Source organism: Schistocerca piceifrons, chromosome 6 (assembly GCF_021461385.2).
Source record: "Schistocerca piceifrons isolate TAMUIC-IGC-003096 chromosome 6, iqSchPice1.1, whole genome shotgun sequence".
In the NCBI taxonomy this organism is placed as follows: domain Eukaryota; kingdom Metazoa; phylum Arthropoda; class Insecta; order Orthoptera; family Acrididae; genus Schistocerca; species Schistocerca piceifrons.
Window position 1 is genome coordinate 200,180,287 of NC_060143.1, and position 17,448 is coordinate 200,197,734.

The window sequence follows — 17,448 nt, forward strand, 5'->3', positions numbered from 1 at the left end:
AGCATGGACGAGGGACTACAGCTGATGATGCATATGAGAAAAAGTACCACCACAGCTGTATCTTGAGAATGTCTTTATACACTACTGGCCATTAAAATTGCTGCACCAAGAAGAAATGCAGATGATAAACGGGTATTCATTGGACAAATATATTACACCAGAATTGACATGTGATTACATTTTTACGCAATTTGGGTGCACAGATTCTGAGAAATCAGTGCCCAGAACAATCACCTCTGGTCGTAATAACGGCCTTGATACGCCTGGGCATTGAGTCAAACAGAGCTTGGAGGGCGTGTACAGGTACTACTGCCCATGCAGCTTCAACACGATACCACAGTCCATCAAGAGTAGTGACTGGCGTATTGTGACGAGCCAGTTACTCGGCCACCATTGGCTAGACGTTTTCAATTGGTGAGAGATCTGGAGAATGTGCTGAGCAGGGCAGCAGTCGAATATTTTCTGTATCCAGAAAGGCCCTTACAGGACCTGCAACATGCGGTCGTGCATTATCCTGCTGAAATGTAGGGTTTCGCAGGGGTCGAATGAAGGGTAGAACCACGGGACGTAACACAACTGAAATGTAACGTCCAATGTTCAAAGTGTCGTCAATGCGAACAAGAGGTGGCCGAGACGTGTAACCAATGGCACCCAATACCATCACACAGGGTAATACACCAGTATGGCGATGACGAATACACACTTCCAATGTGCGGTCACCGCGATGTCACCAAACACGGATGCGACCATCATGATGTTGTAAACAGAACCTGGATTCATCCGAAAAAATGACGTTTTGTTATTCGTGTACTCAGGTTCGTCGTTGAGTACACCATCGCAGGCGCTCCTGTCTGTGATGCACCGTCAAGGGTAACCGCAGCCATGGTCTCCGAGCTGATAGTCCATGCTGCTGCAAATGTCGTCAACCTGTTCGTGCAGATGGTTGTTGTCTTGCAAACGTCCCCATACGTTGACTCAGGGATCGAGACGTGGCTGCACGATCCATTACAGCCATGCGGATAAGATGCTTGTCATCTCGACTGATAGTGATACGAGGCCATTGGGATCCAGCACGGCGTTCCTTATTACCCTCGTGAACCCACCTATTCCATATTCTGCTAACAGTCATTGGATCTCGACGAACGCGAGGAGCAATGTCGCGATACTATAAACCGGAATCGCGATAGGCTACAATCCGACCTTTATCAAAGTCGGAAACGTGATGGTACGCATTTCTCCTCCTTACACGATGCATGAAAACAACGTTTCACCAGGCAACGCCGGTCAACTGCTGTTTGTGTATGAGAAATCGGTTGGAAACTTTCTTCATGTCAGCACGTTGTAGGTGTCACCACCGGCGCCAACCTTGTGTGAATGCTCTGAAAAGCTAATCATTTACATATCACAGCATCTTCCTCGTGTCGGTGAAATTTCGCGTCTGTAGCAATTCGTCTTCGTGGTGTAGCAGTTTTAATGGCCAGTAGTGTAGTATCACACGACTAATTTCGGTATTAGAATTCCTTGGCGCACTTATTGTGGAGACAACACGGTGTCGAGTACACACTCATGAGGGAAGCTAGCCCACGTGTGTACTTGTAACACGGAGTTCACAATAAATGCACCAAGGAACTGTTATACTCTTTCGTCAGTGGGGGGGGGGGGGGGGGGGGGAGCTGAGAATGGCTGTAATGTGCCACCGAAGCTAATCATTTGAGACAATAAAGACATTCTCAAGATACAGCTGTGGTGGTGCTTTTTCTCATAGAAACAAATGTAATTGTTTATTCCTGCTGCTATACTGTATATTCGTAATAAGTAAACACTCGTTATTTGCTTTCTTCCTGGTATTGCAATTTTGACAGTTATCAAAAATGGAGCTATGCTTTTTGTGCTTATTTGCACTCTCGGTATAGTTTTTCTACTAAAAATTGTCAAGGGTAGGAAGCAAGGTAGAGGTTATTTCGGTGAGCACATTTTATCCAATAGAAATACTTTATTGCTCTAAAATCTGGAACAGCATTTCAAATACTGCTATGTACAACATCGATAGAGAGCTATGGCGAACATTCATGAGAGGCGCGTAACGCTATAACAGACAGGAAGGTAACGAGAATAACGGCTCTTCAACGGCGGGGACGGCGCGCTTGCCTCACGTGAGAGCGGCGGCGAGCAGCAGCGGCAGCTGTACGGAGGTCGCCAGCAGGGGCCACCAGCTGCCCGCACACCGCTGACCGCCCGCCGCTCCGGTAGACTCACCTGCAACACACCAAGGCAGAGGTTGCCTAGTCCCGTGGCCGTATGGTGTTTATTACACAAGAAAATGCGAGGACATATGTGAAATTTATTACGTAATGAAATATGCACATTTAAGATTATTGCCTTAACCCTTTAACTATCAAAGTGCCTAGCTAATACAACAGTGAAATACACGTCAGTATGTAAGCCTCTCCCTGATGTTATTCAATCTGTATTTTAAGCAAGCAGTAAAGGAAGCAAAAGAAAAATTCGGAGAACGAATTAAAATCCATGGAGAAGAAATTTGAGGTTCGCCGATGACATTGTAATTCTGTCTGAGACAGCAAAGGAGGCATTAAGGGGTCACCAATATAGTATTTGGAGGGCAGCGTGGAGGGCAAAAATCGTAGAGGTAGACCAAGAGATGAATACACTAAGCAGATTCAGAAGGATGTAGGTTGCGGTAGGTACTGGGAGATGAAGAAGCTTGCACAGGATAGAGGAGCATGGAGCTGCATCAAACCAGTCTCAGGACTGAAGACCACAACTACAACAATGTACGCTTTGTGAATAATCGTTCGCAATTTGTTTGAAGAACAAATTGTCGCCAACTTGAGTGAGTGGTTTGGCCACCTGGATCACCTGACATAAATCACACAGAACATTTATGGGTCATAGTCGAGAGGTCAGTTCGTGCACAAAATCCTGCACCGGAAACACTGTCGCAACTATGGACGGCTACAGAGGCAGTATGGCGCAGTATTTCTGCAGGGGACTTGTTAAGTCCATGCCACGTCGAGTTACTACATTGCGTTGGGCAAAAGGAGGTTTGACACGTTATTTGGTGGTATTCTATGGCGTCTGTTACCTCAGTGTATGCCCTCAGGCGAAAGAAATATTCATAGGACCAGGGTCGTCAAAAACTTTAGACCATGCAAATAAATTAACATTTTCAGTCACTTCAGAATCAGTCAGTTTCACGACTTCCGTAAAATGCTTCTTCAACCACAGGCGAACAGTCTGCTCTGCCTGCTGCATCTGTATTAGAAGTTTCACTCACTGGTCGACCTGAGACTGCGTTACCCAGACTAAGAGTGGCTACTGTAACGGTGTTTGAAGCGGTAGAGACAGTAGCTATATCATCTGCATCAGAGTCACTTCCAAAAACTCTTCTGCGTGCTCTTTTGTAGCCTCTTCGCAGCAGCTCATTACAGGACCGGCTAGAACTTAATCTGCCATGGAACTACGCTACTTCCATTACGTCATTCTCATAGATCTAAAAGATATATTGACTTGTGTCAGTGTAATCTCTCTAACTGTACAAAACAACCAAAAATGGGTAAATAAGATGCCTATTACAATCAAGCAGGTGCACAAAATGTGTTCGTCGTGTTATGTATTTTCAGTAACCATCCTACACGTGCACCGTTAGTGGAAGTAATTTATATTACCTTAGTGGCTACTGTTTTCGAGATAATTTGTGAAACAATATTATCTGCAATGTTCAGTCTTCATTAGAAGCAACATTTCACAGCATATAATCTGTAAAATTAGATATAACTATTTGGTTGCATGTATGGCACGGGAGAAAACTTGCTGTAAATATGTTTACACACGAGTCCATCGGGATTTTATAGTTTGTAATGTAGGAAATCTTACTGTGAATTATGCATATCGTCGTTTATATCCAAAGACCTAGAAGTCCTCAGCCGACAGTCCAGGAAGTTTCAGGCCAGGACAACCTCAGCTGCTCTTTGTGGAACACATCTACAGGATGCGAAGATGCCTCCCTGTGGATATTCCCTTGACATGAGACCCTGCTGAGTGACTTTTAATTGTGGTATAATGTCATTCAGGAAGAATGGGACCATATTGCGAAATCAATAGGAGTACTGCACAATTGCTGTATCGATCACTTATCAAGAAGCCACCAGGTGATAAACCACTGACTTCCCTCGATACGTTTCGGGTAGAGCCCATACCCAGATTCTCATGAACATCTTGGCTATCTTATATATAAGGATAGTATGTAACAAACAAAGCCATGACAGCTTTGTTTATTACATGTTGTTATTGTTGTTGTTGTCTTCAGTCCGGAGACTTGTTTGGTGCAGCTGTGTATGCTACTCTATCCCCAAGTAACTGTTACAATCTACGTTCTTCTGAATCTGATTACTGTATTCCTCTCTTGGTCTCCCCCTACGATTCTTACTCCTCCCCACTCCCCACTGCCATCCAATACTAAATTGATGATCCGTTGATGTCGTCTGCCTCAACTATCTGAATAATTTCTTTTATCTCATCACACATTTTCTCAGTTTCTTCAATATCTGCAGAGGTAGTTGGCTTATAAACATGCTCTGGTAGATGTGGACTCCGATTCTATCTTGGCTGCGACAACGCGTTTGCTATGCTGGTCATTGTAGCTTACCTCCATTCCATGTTCTTATTCATTATTAAACCCACACCTGCTTTACTCCTACCTGACCATAAGTCCTGATCTTCCTGTCACTTAATTTCACTAATTCCCACTATATCTAACTTTACCCTATCCATTTCCCTTTTTAAATTTTCTAACATACCTGCCCTGTAGAATCCCTGTCTTGTTTGTGCTGATGACATCGTCCTGAGCAGGCCACACCTTGAGATCTGAATGGGAAACTATTTTACCAATGAGGATTCCATCTCCATCCAACCATACAATACAGCTGCATGCCCTCAGGAAAAATTACAACTGTTGTTTCCCCCTGTTTTCAGCTGTTCGCAGTACCAGCACAGTAAGGCAGTTTTAACTGATATTATAAGGGCAGATCAGTCAATCGTTCAGCCCGTTGCCCCTGAAATTACTGAAAAGGCTATTGCCCCTCTTCAGGAACCACAGTTTTGTCTGGCCTTCCAACAGATAGCCTTCCATTGTGAGGGAGCCTTTGGTACAGCTTTCTGTGAGACTGAGGCACTCAAGCCACTCAATCGATGGCAAGGTTCATGGTTCGGGTGGGAGGTTGTTACTTATTGTACTGGTCAGTAAATAAGATGCCACCAGCTGATGAACCATCGACTTTATTCGGTGCATTTCAAGTACAATAAAATGGTTCAAATGGCTCTGAGCACTATGGGACTTAACTTCTAAGGTCATCAGTCCCCTAGAACTTAGAACTACTTAAACCTAACTAACCTAAGGACATCACACACATCCATGACCGAGGCAGGATTCGAAACTGCGACTGTAGCGGTCGCACGGTTCCAGACTGTAGCGCCTAGAACAGCTCTTCCACCCCGGCCGGCTCAAATAGAATGCATCCTCAGATTGTAAATAACCTCTTGGTGATCAGCTATATAAAGGAAGACCGTTACGTGCTGTCTTTATATAGGGTGTTTCAGAAGTGATTGTCAATAATTCACATATGGAAAGTACAGGCCACAAATAGCTAAAAAGCTCCAGTAAACATGTGTCCACAAATCAGCAGTTGTCGAGATACAACACATTTTTTGTTGCAGTTCATCAATGTCTAGGAGCACATGGTATCTCTAAACCTTAAAGTAGTTGTTCAAATTGTTGTCGATGCACCTGAATGCAACACTGAATTGCGAATCGTCTCAGGTAGTACCGAGAAATTCTGTAATTGCTGGAAGGCTTCTCAATCCTCAAGCGTAACTCCTCAAGAGAGTTGACCTCCGTAGCATAGACCAGGCTTTCAGCATGACCCCCCACACAGAAATCCATGGCATTTAAATCCAGAGACCTTGGAGACCCTAGTCTACATATCCAGTGTTAACCATACGTCCGAGTTAGAAGCCAGCGCACTCGTCAGTGAAAATGTGCTGGAGGACCGTCGTTCATGAATCACATGTCCAGGCGTTGGGTCAGTTGGACATCATCACGTACATATGAAAGTACAGTCCGGAGAATCAGCATATACTGCTGCCTGGTTCGTCTCTGCGAAAGAAAGTGTGGTCCAATTATGCGGTCTCCGTGTAGTTCTCCACAGACGTTCAACGAATAACGCTACTGATGTCGTCATACGTGTGTTGCATTAGGATTGAAATTGAAGCATATGGGACAGTTATGGTAGTTAAAAATAACATCATGGGTAAATCTAGTCATACTGTTTACAAACAGAGGATTCAGGGTACACTGTTGTTGCACCAATTAACAGTTCTCTCTAGGTTCAAATGGCTCTGAGCACTATGGGACTTAATATCTGTGGTCATCAGTCCCCTAGAACTTAGAACTACTTAAACCTAACTAACCTAAGGACATCACACACATCTAAGCCCGAGGCAGGATTCGAACATGCGACCTTAGCGGTCACGCGGTTCCAGACTGAAGCGCCTAGAACCGCTCGGCCACCCTGGCCGGCTTCTCTCTAGGAGTGAAGTCTTCATTGTGGAGGGCTTGCACTCGCTGGAGATGACGTGGATAGAGTACCTGCCGATGTAAACTCCGCCACACACTGCCATGACTCAGGACACGCAATCCCCCTTTTTGAAGCACTCGTACGTTCATGTTCAATGCGCAAAATCCTTTCCTCAACTTTGGATGTTATGGATCTGGATCGATATTCTTGTACATGGTGTGCGAAATGCCTGGTTTCTCTAAAGCGCTGATATATCCCGGTAAATGTGCGTCAGTCAGGTTGCCTGCAGAGAGGAAAAGCTTCTTCGTACAATCGTGCAGCCTCAAGCGCACTACCATTCGTTTTGGCTTACACGAAGTGCATGTCAGCGTGCTCTTCATTGGTGCAACCTCTGTCCGTGGTACCTTCACGTTCGTAACTGATTTTGAGGACGGTACGACTGTGCACGGAAGTGGAAAGGGAAGTAGTTGCACGTGGCTAAACAAGGAGACAGTCAATACCAAACGTTCGTATATCAACCTTAATTCCACGGTATCCAGTTGGTTGCCAACTTGAATTAATGCAATACCTCGGCAACGGTTGATTTGCAGACCTACGTTCATTTGAGCTTTCCAGCTACTTTCCGCATGTACATATACATCTACATCTATATTTATACTCCGCAAGCCACCCAACGGTGTGTGGCGGAGGGCAGTTTATGTGCCACTGTCATTACCTCCTTTTCCTGTTCCAGTCGCGTATGGTTCGCGGGAAGAACGATTGCCGGAAAGCCTCCGTGCGCGCTCGAATCTCTCTAATTTTACATTCGTGATCTCCTTAGGAGGTATAAGTATATAATGTATTCAATACCTCATCCAGAAACGCACCCTCTCGAAACCTGGACAGCAGGCTACACCGCGATGCAGAGGGCCTCTCTTGCAGAGTCTCCCACTTGACTTTGCTAAACATCTCCGTAACGCTGTCACGGTTACCAAATAACCCTGTGACGAAACGCACCGCTCTTCTTTGGATCTTCTCTATCTCCTCTGTCAACCCGACCTGGTACGGATCCCACACTGATGAGCAATACTCAAGTATAGGTCAAACGAGTGTTTTGTAAGCCACCTCCTTTGTTGATGGACTACATTTTCTAAGGACTCTCCCAATGAAACTCAACCTGGCACCGACCTTACCAACAATTAATTTTATATGATCATTCCACTTCAAATCGTTCCGTACGCATACTCCCAGATATTTTACAGAAGTAACTGCTATCAGTGTTTGTTCCGGTATCATATAAACATACAATAAAGGATCCTTCTTTCTATGTATTCGTAATACATTACATTCGTCTATATTAAGTGTCACTTGCCACTCCCTGCACCAAGTGCCTATCCGCTGTAGATCTTCCTGCATTTCGCTGCAATTTTCTAATGCTGCACCTTTCTGTATACTACAGCATCATCCGCTAAAAGCCGTATGGAACTTCCGACACTTCCGACACTATCTACTAGGTCATTTATATACAGGGTGATCAAAAAGTCAGTATAAATTTGAAAATAAACCTCGGAATAATGTAGATAGAGAGGTAAAAATCGACACTCGTGCTTGGAATGACATGGGGTTTTATTAGAACAAAAAAAAAAAAACAAAGTTCACAAAATGTCCGACAGATGGCACGTGAAAGATCTCTTGAGCGCGTCGTTTGGTGATGATCGTGTGCTCATCCGCCACTTTCGTCATGCTTGGCCTCCCAGGTCCACAGACATCAGTCCATACGATTATTGGCTTTGGGGTTACCTGAAGTCACAAGTGCATCGTGATCGACCGACGTCTCTAGGGATGCTGAAAGACAACATCCTACGCCAATACCTGACCATAACTCTGGACATGCTTTACAGTGCTGTTCACAACATTATTCCTCGACTAGAGCTATTGTTGAGGAATTATGGTGGACATATTGAGCATTTCCTATAAAGACCATCATCTTTGCTTTGTCTTACTTTGTTATTCTAATTATTGCTATTCTGATCAGATGAAGCGCGAACTGTCGGACATTTTTTGAACTTTTGTATTTTTTTTTTTTGGTTCTAATAAAGCCCCACGTCACTCCAAGCATGTGTGTCACTTTGTACCTCTCTATCTACATTATTCCGTGATTTATTCAGTTTTCAAATTTATACTGGCTTTTTGATCGACCGGTATATTGTGAAAAGCAAGGGTCCCATAACATTCCTCTGTGGCACGCCAGAGGTTACTTTAACGTCTGTAGACGTCTCTCCATTGAGAACAACATGCTGTGTTCTGTTTGCTAAAAACTCTTCAATCCAGCCACACAGCTGGTCTGATACCCCATAGGCTCTTGCTTTGTTTATCGGGCGACAGTGCGGAACTCTATCGAACGCCTTCCGGAAGTCAATGAAAATAGCATCTACCTGGGAGCCTGTATGTAATATTTTCTGGGTCTCACGAACAAATAAAGCAAATTGGGTGTCACACGATCGCTGTTTCCGGAATCCATGTTGATCCCTACAGAGTAGACTCTGGGTTTCCAGAAATGACATGATACGCGAGCAGAAAACATGTTCTAAAATTCTACAACAGATCGGCGTCAGAGATATAGGTCTATAGTTTTGCGCGTCTGCTCGACGACCCTTCTTCAAGACTGGGACTACCTGTGCTCTTTTCCAATCATTTGGAACCTTCTGTTCCTCTAGAGACTTGCGGTACACGGCTGTTGGAAGGGGGGCAAGTTCTTTCGCGTACTCTGTGTAGAATCGAACTGGTATCCCGTCAGGTCCAGTGGACTTTCCTCTGCTGAGTGATTCCAGTTGCTCTTCTATTCCTTGGACACTTATTTCGATGTCAGCCATTTTTCCGTTTGTGCGAGGATTTAGAGAAGGAACTGCAGTGCGGTCTTCCTCTGTGAAACAGCTTTGGAAAAAGGTGTTTAGTATTTCAGCTTTAGCGTGTCATCTTCTGTTTCAATGCCATCATCATCCCGGAGTGTCTGGATATGCTGTTTCGAGCCACTTACTGATTTAAAGTAAGACCAGAACTTCCTAGGATTTTCTGTCAAGTCGGTACATAGGGTTTTACTTTCGAATTCACTGAGCGCTTCACGCGTAGCCCTCCTTACGATAACTTTGACATCGTTTAGCTTCTGTTTGTCTGAGAGGTTTTGGGTGCGTTTAAACTTGTCAAAGTTTTATCAGCTGGCGACCCCGTATTCGGCGGCCAGTGCAGCAGCTGGACCTGTATTGTGGGCAGCTCACCGGCGTGGCGGACGTCGGCGGGGGCGGCGGTGGCGGCGGCGGCGACCACGCTGTGCTGGTGGTGCCCCCTGCCGTGCAGCAGGTGCTGGCGCTCCTCGGACTGCTCCTCGAGCTCGGCGTCGGCGTCCGCGTCGTCGGAGTCGTCGTCGGAGCCGGAGGCGAGGCCGGTCCAGTCGCCGGAGCCCGCGGACTCGTGCGGCGGCTGCTGGCGGTGCTGGCCCGGCGCGACGACGGCGGCGCTCTTCTCGGCGCTCTGCCAGTAGACGGCGCCGATGCTGGCCACGCAGCGCACGCGCACGCGCGGCGCCAGCGACGCCGTCACCGGCAGCAGCAGCGCCAGCCGCGACCGGTTCAGCCCGGAGAGGCCTTCCTCCAGCGCCGGCAGCGGCCGCACGCTGCGCTCGTCCTGCTGCGGGCACAGACGCAGGCCGCGGCGCTGCTGCAACGAGCTGATAGCCACAGTAGGCGCCCGCGTATATTTAAATAAAACTGTAGATGTCCGTCTGTTCCAAATCGTCAGCGTGCAAAAGTTCTGGTCCGATAACTTCGAAATTACACACAACGTTCAATCTTATAACCCTTTTTTCCAGGTACCAACTTCTTTAACGTGGAAACCCAGTTCTAAGCAAAGAAGGGAAAGTAGAAAGGTGGAAGGAGTATATAGATTGTCTATACAAGGGCGATGTACTTGAGGACAATATTATGGAAATGGAAGAGGATGTCGATGAAGACCAAAGGGGAGATATGATACTGCGTGTAGAGTTCGAAATAAGGCCCCGGGATTAGGCAAGAGCTTTGATGGAAACCCAGTTCTGAGCAAAGAAGGGAAATCACAAAGGAGTATATAGAGGGTCTATACAAGGGCGATGTACTTGAAGACAATATTATGGAAATGGAATGGATGTAGATGAAGACGAAATGGGAAATACGATACTGTGTGAAGAGTTTGACAGAGCACTGAAAGACCTGTCGAAACAAGACCCCGAGAGCAGACAACATTTCATTAGAACTACTAACAGCCTTGGGAGAGCCAGCCCTGACAAAACTCTACCATCTGGTGGGCAAGATGTATGAGACAGGTGAAATACCCTCAGACTTCAAGAAGAATACCATAATTCCAATCCCAAAGAAAGCAGGTAGTGACAGATGTAAAAATTACCGAACTATTATTTTAATAAATCAAGGCTGAAAAATACTAACCCGAATTCTTTACAGACGAACGGAAAAACTGGTAGAAGCCGAACTTGGGGAAGACCAGTTTGAATTCCGAAGCAATGTTACAAATCGTCAGGCAATACTGACGCTACGACTTATCTCACAAAATAGATTAAGGAAAGGCAAACCTACGTTTCTAGCGTTTGTAGACTTAGAGAAAGCTTTTGATAATCTTGACTGGAATACTCTCTTTCAAATTCTGAAGGTGGCACTGGTAAAATGCAGGGAGCGAAAGGCTATTCACAATTTGTACAGTAAACCAGATGTCAGTTATAAGAGTCGAGGGGCATGAAAGGGAAGCAGAGTTGGGAAGTTAGTGAGACAGGGTTGTAGCCTCTCCCCGATGTTATTCAATCTGTATATTGAGCAAGCTGTGAAGGAAACAAAAGAAAAATTCGGATTGGGTACTAAATTCCATGCAGAGGAAATAAACACCTTGAGGTTGGCCGATGACATCGTAATTCTGTCAGAGACAGCAAAGGACTTGGAAGCGCAGTTGAACGGAATGGACAGTCTTGAAAGGAGGGTATAAGATGAACATTAAAAAAAGCAAAAAGAGGATGATGGAATGTAGTCGAGTTAAGTCGGGTGATGCTGAGGGAATTAGATTAGGAAATGAGACACTTAAAGTACTAAACGAGTTTTGCTATTTGGAGAGCAAAATACACTACTGGCCCCTTTAAATTGCTCATTACGAAGATGACATGCTACAGACGTGAAATTTAACCGACAGGAAGAAGATGCTATGATATGCAAATGATTAGCTTTTCAGAGCATTTACACAAGGTTGGCGCCGGTGGCGACACCTACAACGTCCTGACATGAGGAAAGTTTCCAACCGATTTCTCATACGCAAACAGCAGTTGACCAGCTTTGCCTGGTGAAACGTTGTTGTGATGCCTCGTGTAAGGAGGAGAAATGCGTACCATCACGTTTCCGACTTTGATAAAAGTCGGATTGTAGCCTATTGGGATTGCGGTTTATCGTATCGCGACATTGCTGCTCGCGTTGGTCGAGATCCAATGACTGTTAGCAGAATATGGAATCGGTGGGTTCAGGAGGGTAATACGGACCGCCATGCTGGATCCCAACGGCCTCGTATCACTAGCAGTCGAGATGACAGGCATCTTTTCCGCATGGCTGTAATGGATCGTGCAGCCACGTCTCGATCCCTGAGTCAACAGATGAGGGCGTTTGCAAGACAACAACCATCTGCACGAACAGTTCGACGACGTTTCCAGCAGTATGGACTATCAGCTCGGAGACCATGGGTGCGGTTACCCCTGACGCTGAATCACAGACGGGAGCGCCTGCGATGGTGTACTCGACGACGAACCTGGGTGCACGAATGGCAAAACGTCATTTTTTGGATGAATCCAGGTTCTGTTTACAGCATCATGATGGTAGCATCCGTGTTTGGCGACATGGCGGTGACCGCACATTGGGAGCGTGTATTCGTCATCGCCATACTGGCGTATCACCCGGCGTGATGGTATGGGGTGCCATTGGTTACACGTCTCGGTCACTTCTTGTTCGCATTGACGGCATTTTGAACAGTGAAAGTTACATTTAAAATGTGTTAATACCCGTGGCTCTACCCTTTATTGCTGGCGAGGGTGGCCGAGCGGTTGTAAGCGGTACAGTCTGGAACCGTGCGATCACTACGGTCGCAGGTTCGAATCCTGTTTCGGGCATGGATGTGTGTGCTGTCCTTAGGTTAGTTAAGATAATGCACGACCGCATGCTGCAGGTCCTGTACGGGCATTCTGGCTACAGAAAATGTTCGACTGCTGCCCTGTCCAGCACATTCTCCAGATCTCTCACCAACTGAAAACGTCTGGTCAATGTGGCCGAACAACCGGCTCGTTACAATACGCCGGTCACAACTCTTGATCAAGTGTGGCATCGTGCTGAAGCTGCATGGGCAGCTGTACCTTTGCACGCCATCCAAACTCTGTTTGACTCAATGCCCAGGCGTATCAGGGCCGTTATTACGGCCAGAGATGGTTGTTCTGGGTACTGCTTTCTCAGGATCTATGCACCCAAATTCCGTGAAAATGTAATCACATGTTAGTTCTAGTAAAATACACTCCTGGAAATGGAAAAAAGAACACATTGACACCGGTGTGTCAGATCCACCATTCTTGCTCCAGACACTGCGAGAGGGCTGTACAAGCAATGATCACACGCACGGCACAGCGGACACACCAGGAACCGCGGTGTTGGCCGTCGAATGGCGCTAGCTGCGCAGCATTTGTGCACCGCCGCCGTCAGTGTCAGCCAGTTTGCCGTGGCATACGGAGCTCCATCGCAGTCTTTAACACTGGTAGCATGCCGCGACAGCGTGGACGTGAACCGTATGTGCAGTTGACGGACTTTGAGCGAGGGCGTATAGTGGGCATGCGGGAGGCCGGGTGGACGTACCGCCGAATTGCTCAACACGTGGGGCGTGAGGTCTCCACAGTACATCGATGTTGTCGCCAGTGGTCGGTGGAAGGTGCACGTGCCCGTCGACCTGGGACCGGACCGCAGCGACGCACGGATGCACGCCAAGACCGTAGGATCCTACGCAGTGCCGTAGGGGACCGCACCGCCACTTCCCAGCAAATTAGGGACACTGTTGCTCCTGGGGTATCGGCGAGGACCATTCGCAACCGTCTCCATGAAGCTGGGCTACGGTCCCGCACACCGTTAGGCCGTCTTCCGCTCACGCCCCAACATCGTGCAGCCCGCCTCCAGTGGTGTCGCGACAGGCGTGAATGGAGGGACGAATGGAGACGTGTCGTCTTCAGCGATGAGAGTCGCTTCTGCCTTGGTGCCAATGATGGTCGTATGCGTGTTTGGCGCCGTGCAGGTGAGCGCCACAATCAGGACTGCATACGACCGAGGCACACAGGGCCAACACCCGGCATCATGGTGTGGGGAGCGATCTCCTACACTGGCCGTACACCACTGGTGATCGTCGAGGGGACACTGAATAGTGCACGGTACATCCAAACCGTCATCTACCATTCCTAGACCGGCAAGGGAACTTGCTGTTCCAACAGGACAACGCACGTCCGCATGTATCCCGTGCACCCAACGTGCTCTAGAAGGTGTAAGTCAACTACCCTGGCCAGCAAGATCTCCGGATCTGTCCCCCGTTGAGCATGTTTGGGACTGGTTGAAGCGTCGTCTCACGCGGTCTGCACGTCCAGCACGAACGCTGGTCCAACTGAGGCGCCAGGTGGAAATGGCATGGCAAGCCGTTCCACAGGACTACATCCAGCATCTCTACGATCGTCTCCATGGGAGAATAGCAGCCTGCATTGCTGCGAAAGGTGGATATACACTGTACTAGTGCCGACATTGTGCATGCTCTGTTGCCTGTGTCTATGTGCCTGTGGTTCTGTCAGTGTGATCATGTGATGTATCTGACCCCAGGAATGTGTCAATAAAGTTTCCCCTTCCTGGGACGATGAATTCACGGTGTTCTTATTTCAGTTTCCAGGAGTGTACATTCGTCCAATGAATACCCGTTTATCATCTGAATTTCTTTCTTCCGGGTGGTCCATTGATAGTGACCGGGCCAAATATCTCACGAAATAACCATCAAACAAAAAAAAAAAAACTACAAAGAACGAAACTCGTCTACCTTGAAGGGGGAATCAAGATGGTGGTATGGTTGCCCCGCTAGATGGCACTGCCATAGGTGAAACGGATATCAACTGCGTTTTTTTTCTTTTTTTTTTCTTTTTGTATGCTGCTCGGTGTCCTGGACGACATCATCCAAGTGTCCGGACCGTTCGCCGGATATTTACGTTATTTAAGGAAACAGTACGTGTTCAGCCACATGTGAAACGTCAACCAGGACCTGCAACAAATGGTGATGCCCAAGTAGGTGTTTTAGCTACTGTCGCGGCTAATCCGCACATTAGTAGCAGACAAATTACGCGAGAATCGGGAATCTCAAAAACGTAGGTGTTGAGAATGCTACATCAACATCGATTGCACCCGTACCATATTTCTATACACAAGGAATTGCATGGCGACGACTTTGAACGTCGTGTACAGTTCTGCCACTGGGCACAAGAGAAATTACGGGACGATGACAGATTTTTTTCACGCCTTCCATTTAGCGACGAAGCGTCATTTACCAACAGCAGGTGTCAGGATGCTTTTGATCACGTAGTATATATATATATATATATATATATATATATATATATATATATATATATATATATGTGTGTGTGTGTGTGTGTGTGTGTGTGTGTGTGTGTGTGTGTGTGTGTGTGTGTGAAAGTGTATGTTAAAGAAGTAGGTACCCAAAAAGGCGCCCATATTAGAATTCACCTTTGCGGCAGCAACCGTATGCTAGTTTCAACACAGGATCATACTGTAAATTACTGTTTGGTACATTGACCTTGGTTTCGACACGTGCTACGAGTACCTTCATATGTATGAAATTATGATAAATCGTAAAATGACATTGCGAAAAATCAATGGTCCTAATTTAGAGCAGCTATGCTCAGGTCAAAAATAAAATAAAGCGTTCCACTCATTGCCATGTGTGTCTACCTAGAATCGACATCAAACTGTCTGATATTGATCCTAGCTAGGCACATATGGCAAAGGCTGGAACGATTTATTTTATTTTTGACTTGGGCATAGGTGCTCTAAATTCGGACCATTGCTGTTTCCCAAATTACGGTTTATCATAATTTCATTGTGATGAAAACACTCATAGCACGTTTCGAAACCTAGTTCAATGTAATTTGCAACCGGTTCACTGCACTGTCCCATGTTAAAAACATATATGCCTATGTGAAACATTTTTAGATTTTTGTAATATTTCCCTATTATTAAATTTGTGAAAATTATATATTACATGTATTACAAATATGTATATAAAACACCCACGTATTCTAAAGCAACGCTACCTCAAAATTTCAAAGCATTCGGAGAAAAACTTTAGGAGATTTTTGATTAGGAACATCAACAGTTCCAACGCAAGTATAATCGTAGATGTTCGTTCTCTTCAGACTCTCAAATCTCGGGAAGCTCTTCACGGACTGCTTCGAAATTCTGGTGCTCCATTGAATTACAATACCCACGAGGTTTTATATACCTCCTGCAAAGCCATCTTGCAAATATGCAATACGCATCTAACAAAAGGGGAGACGTCATATAATGTAAATAATTGCTTTCCTCAAAATCCTTAATATTCGAAATTTCTTGACCGATTGATTCGAACTTTTGACGCAAAGGTGAATTATAATATGGCCGTTTTTTAGGTTCCTACTTCTTTAAAACACACACACACACACACACACACACACACACACACACAGACACACACACACACAGTACATATATACAGGGTGGTCCATTAATAGTGGCAGGGCCAAATATCTCACGGAATAAACCTGAAACGAAAAAACTGCAAAGAACGAAACTCGTGTAGCTTGAAGGGGGAAACCAGACAGCGCTATGGTTGGCCCGCTAGAAGGCGCTGCCATAGCTCAAACGGAAGTCAACCGCGTTTCTTTTTAAATAGGAACCCCCATTTTTTATTACATATTCGGGTAGTACGTAAAGAAATATGAATGTTATAGTTCGACCAGTTTTTCGCTATGTGATAGATGGCGCTGTAATAGTCACAAACGTATAAGTACGTGGTATCACGTAACATTCCGCCAGTGCGGACGGTATTTGCTTCGTGATACGTTACCCGTGTTAAAATGGACCGTTTACCAATCGGGGAAAGGGTCGGTATCGTGCTTATGTATGGCTATTGTGATCAAAATGCCCAACGGGCGTGTGCTATATATGCTGCTCGGCATCCTGGACGACATCATCCAAGTGTCCGGACCGTTCGCCGGACAGTTACGTTATCTAAGGAAACAGGAAGTGTTCAGCCACATGTGAAACATCAACCACGACCAGCAAGTAGGTGTTTTAGCTGCTCTAGCGGCTAATCCGCAAATCAGTAGCAGACAAATTGCGCGAGAATCGGGAATCTCAAAAACGTCGGTGTTGAGAATGCTACATTTTTATATTTCTATGCACCAGGAATTGCATGGCGACCACTTTGAACGTCGTGTACAGTTCTTTCACTGGGCACAAGAGGAATTACAGGGCGATGACGATTTTTTTTTGCATGCGTTCTATTTAGCGACGAAGCGTCATTCATCAACAGCGGTAAAGTAAACCGGCATAATATGCACTATTGGGCAACGGAAAATCCACCATGGCTGCGACAAGTGGAAGATCAGCGACCTTGGAGGGTTAATGTATGGTGCGGCATTATGGGAGGAAGGATAATTGGCCCCCATTTTATCGATGGCAATCTAAATGTATGCTGATTTCATACGTAATGTTCTACCGATGTTACTACAAGATGT

General features: G+C 46.0%; 1 protein-coding gene across 2 annotated transcripts in view; it reads right to left on the minus strand.

The window, feature by feature from the left end:
- Positions 1-1,973: 1,973 nt before the first annotated feature.
- Positions 1,974-17,448, minus strand: part of LOC124802826 — a 361,534-nt gene continuing 346,059 nt past the window's right edge. Inside the window, exons 5-6 of one of the 2 annotated variants that reach the window (XM_047263832.1) lie at positions 9,848-10,253; positions 1,974-2,256 (exon numbers count right to left, since the gene is read on the minus strand). In XM_047263832.1, coding sequence (XP_047119788.1) covers positions 2,150-2,256; positions 9,848-10,253 — 513 coding nt within the window. In that variant the 3' untranslated portion in view covers positions 1,974-2,149. Of the gene's footprint in view, positions 2,257-9,847; positions 10,257-17,448 lie in introns of both variants that reach the window. The other variant, XM_047263831.1, reaches the window with a different exon arrangement.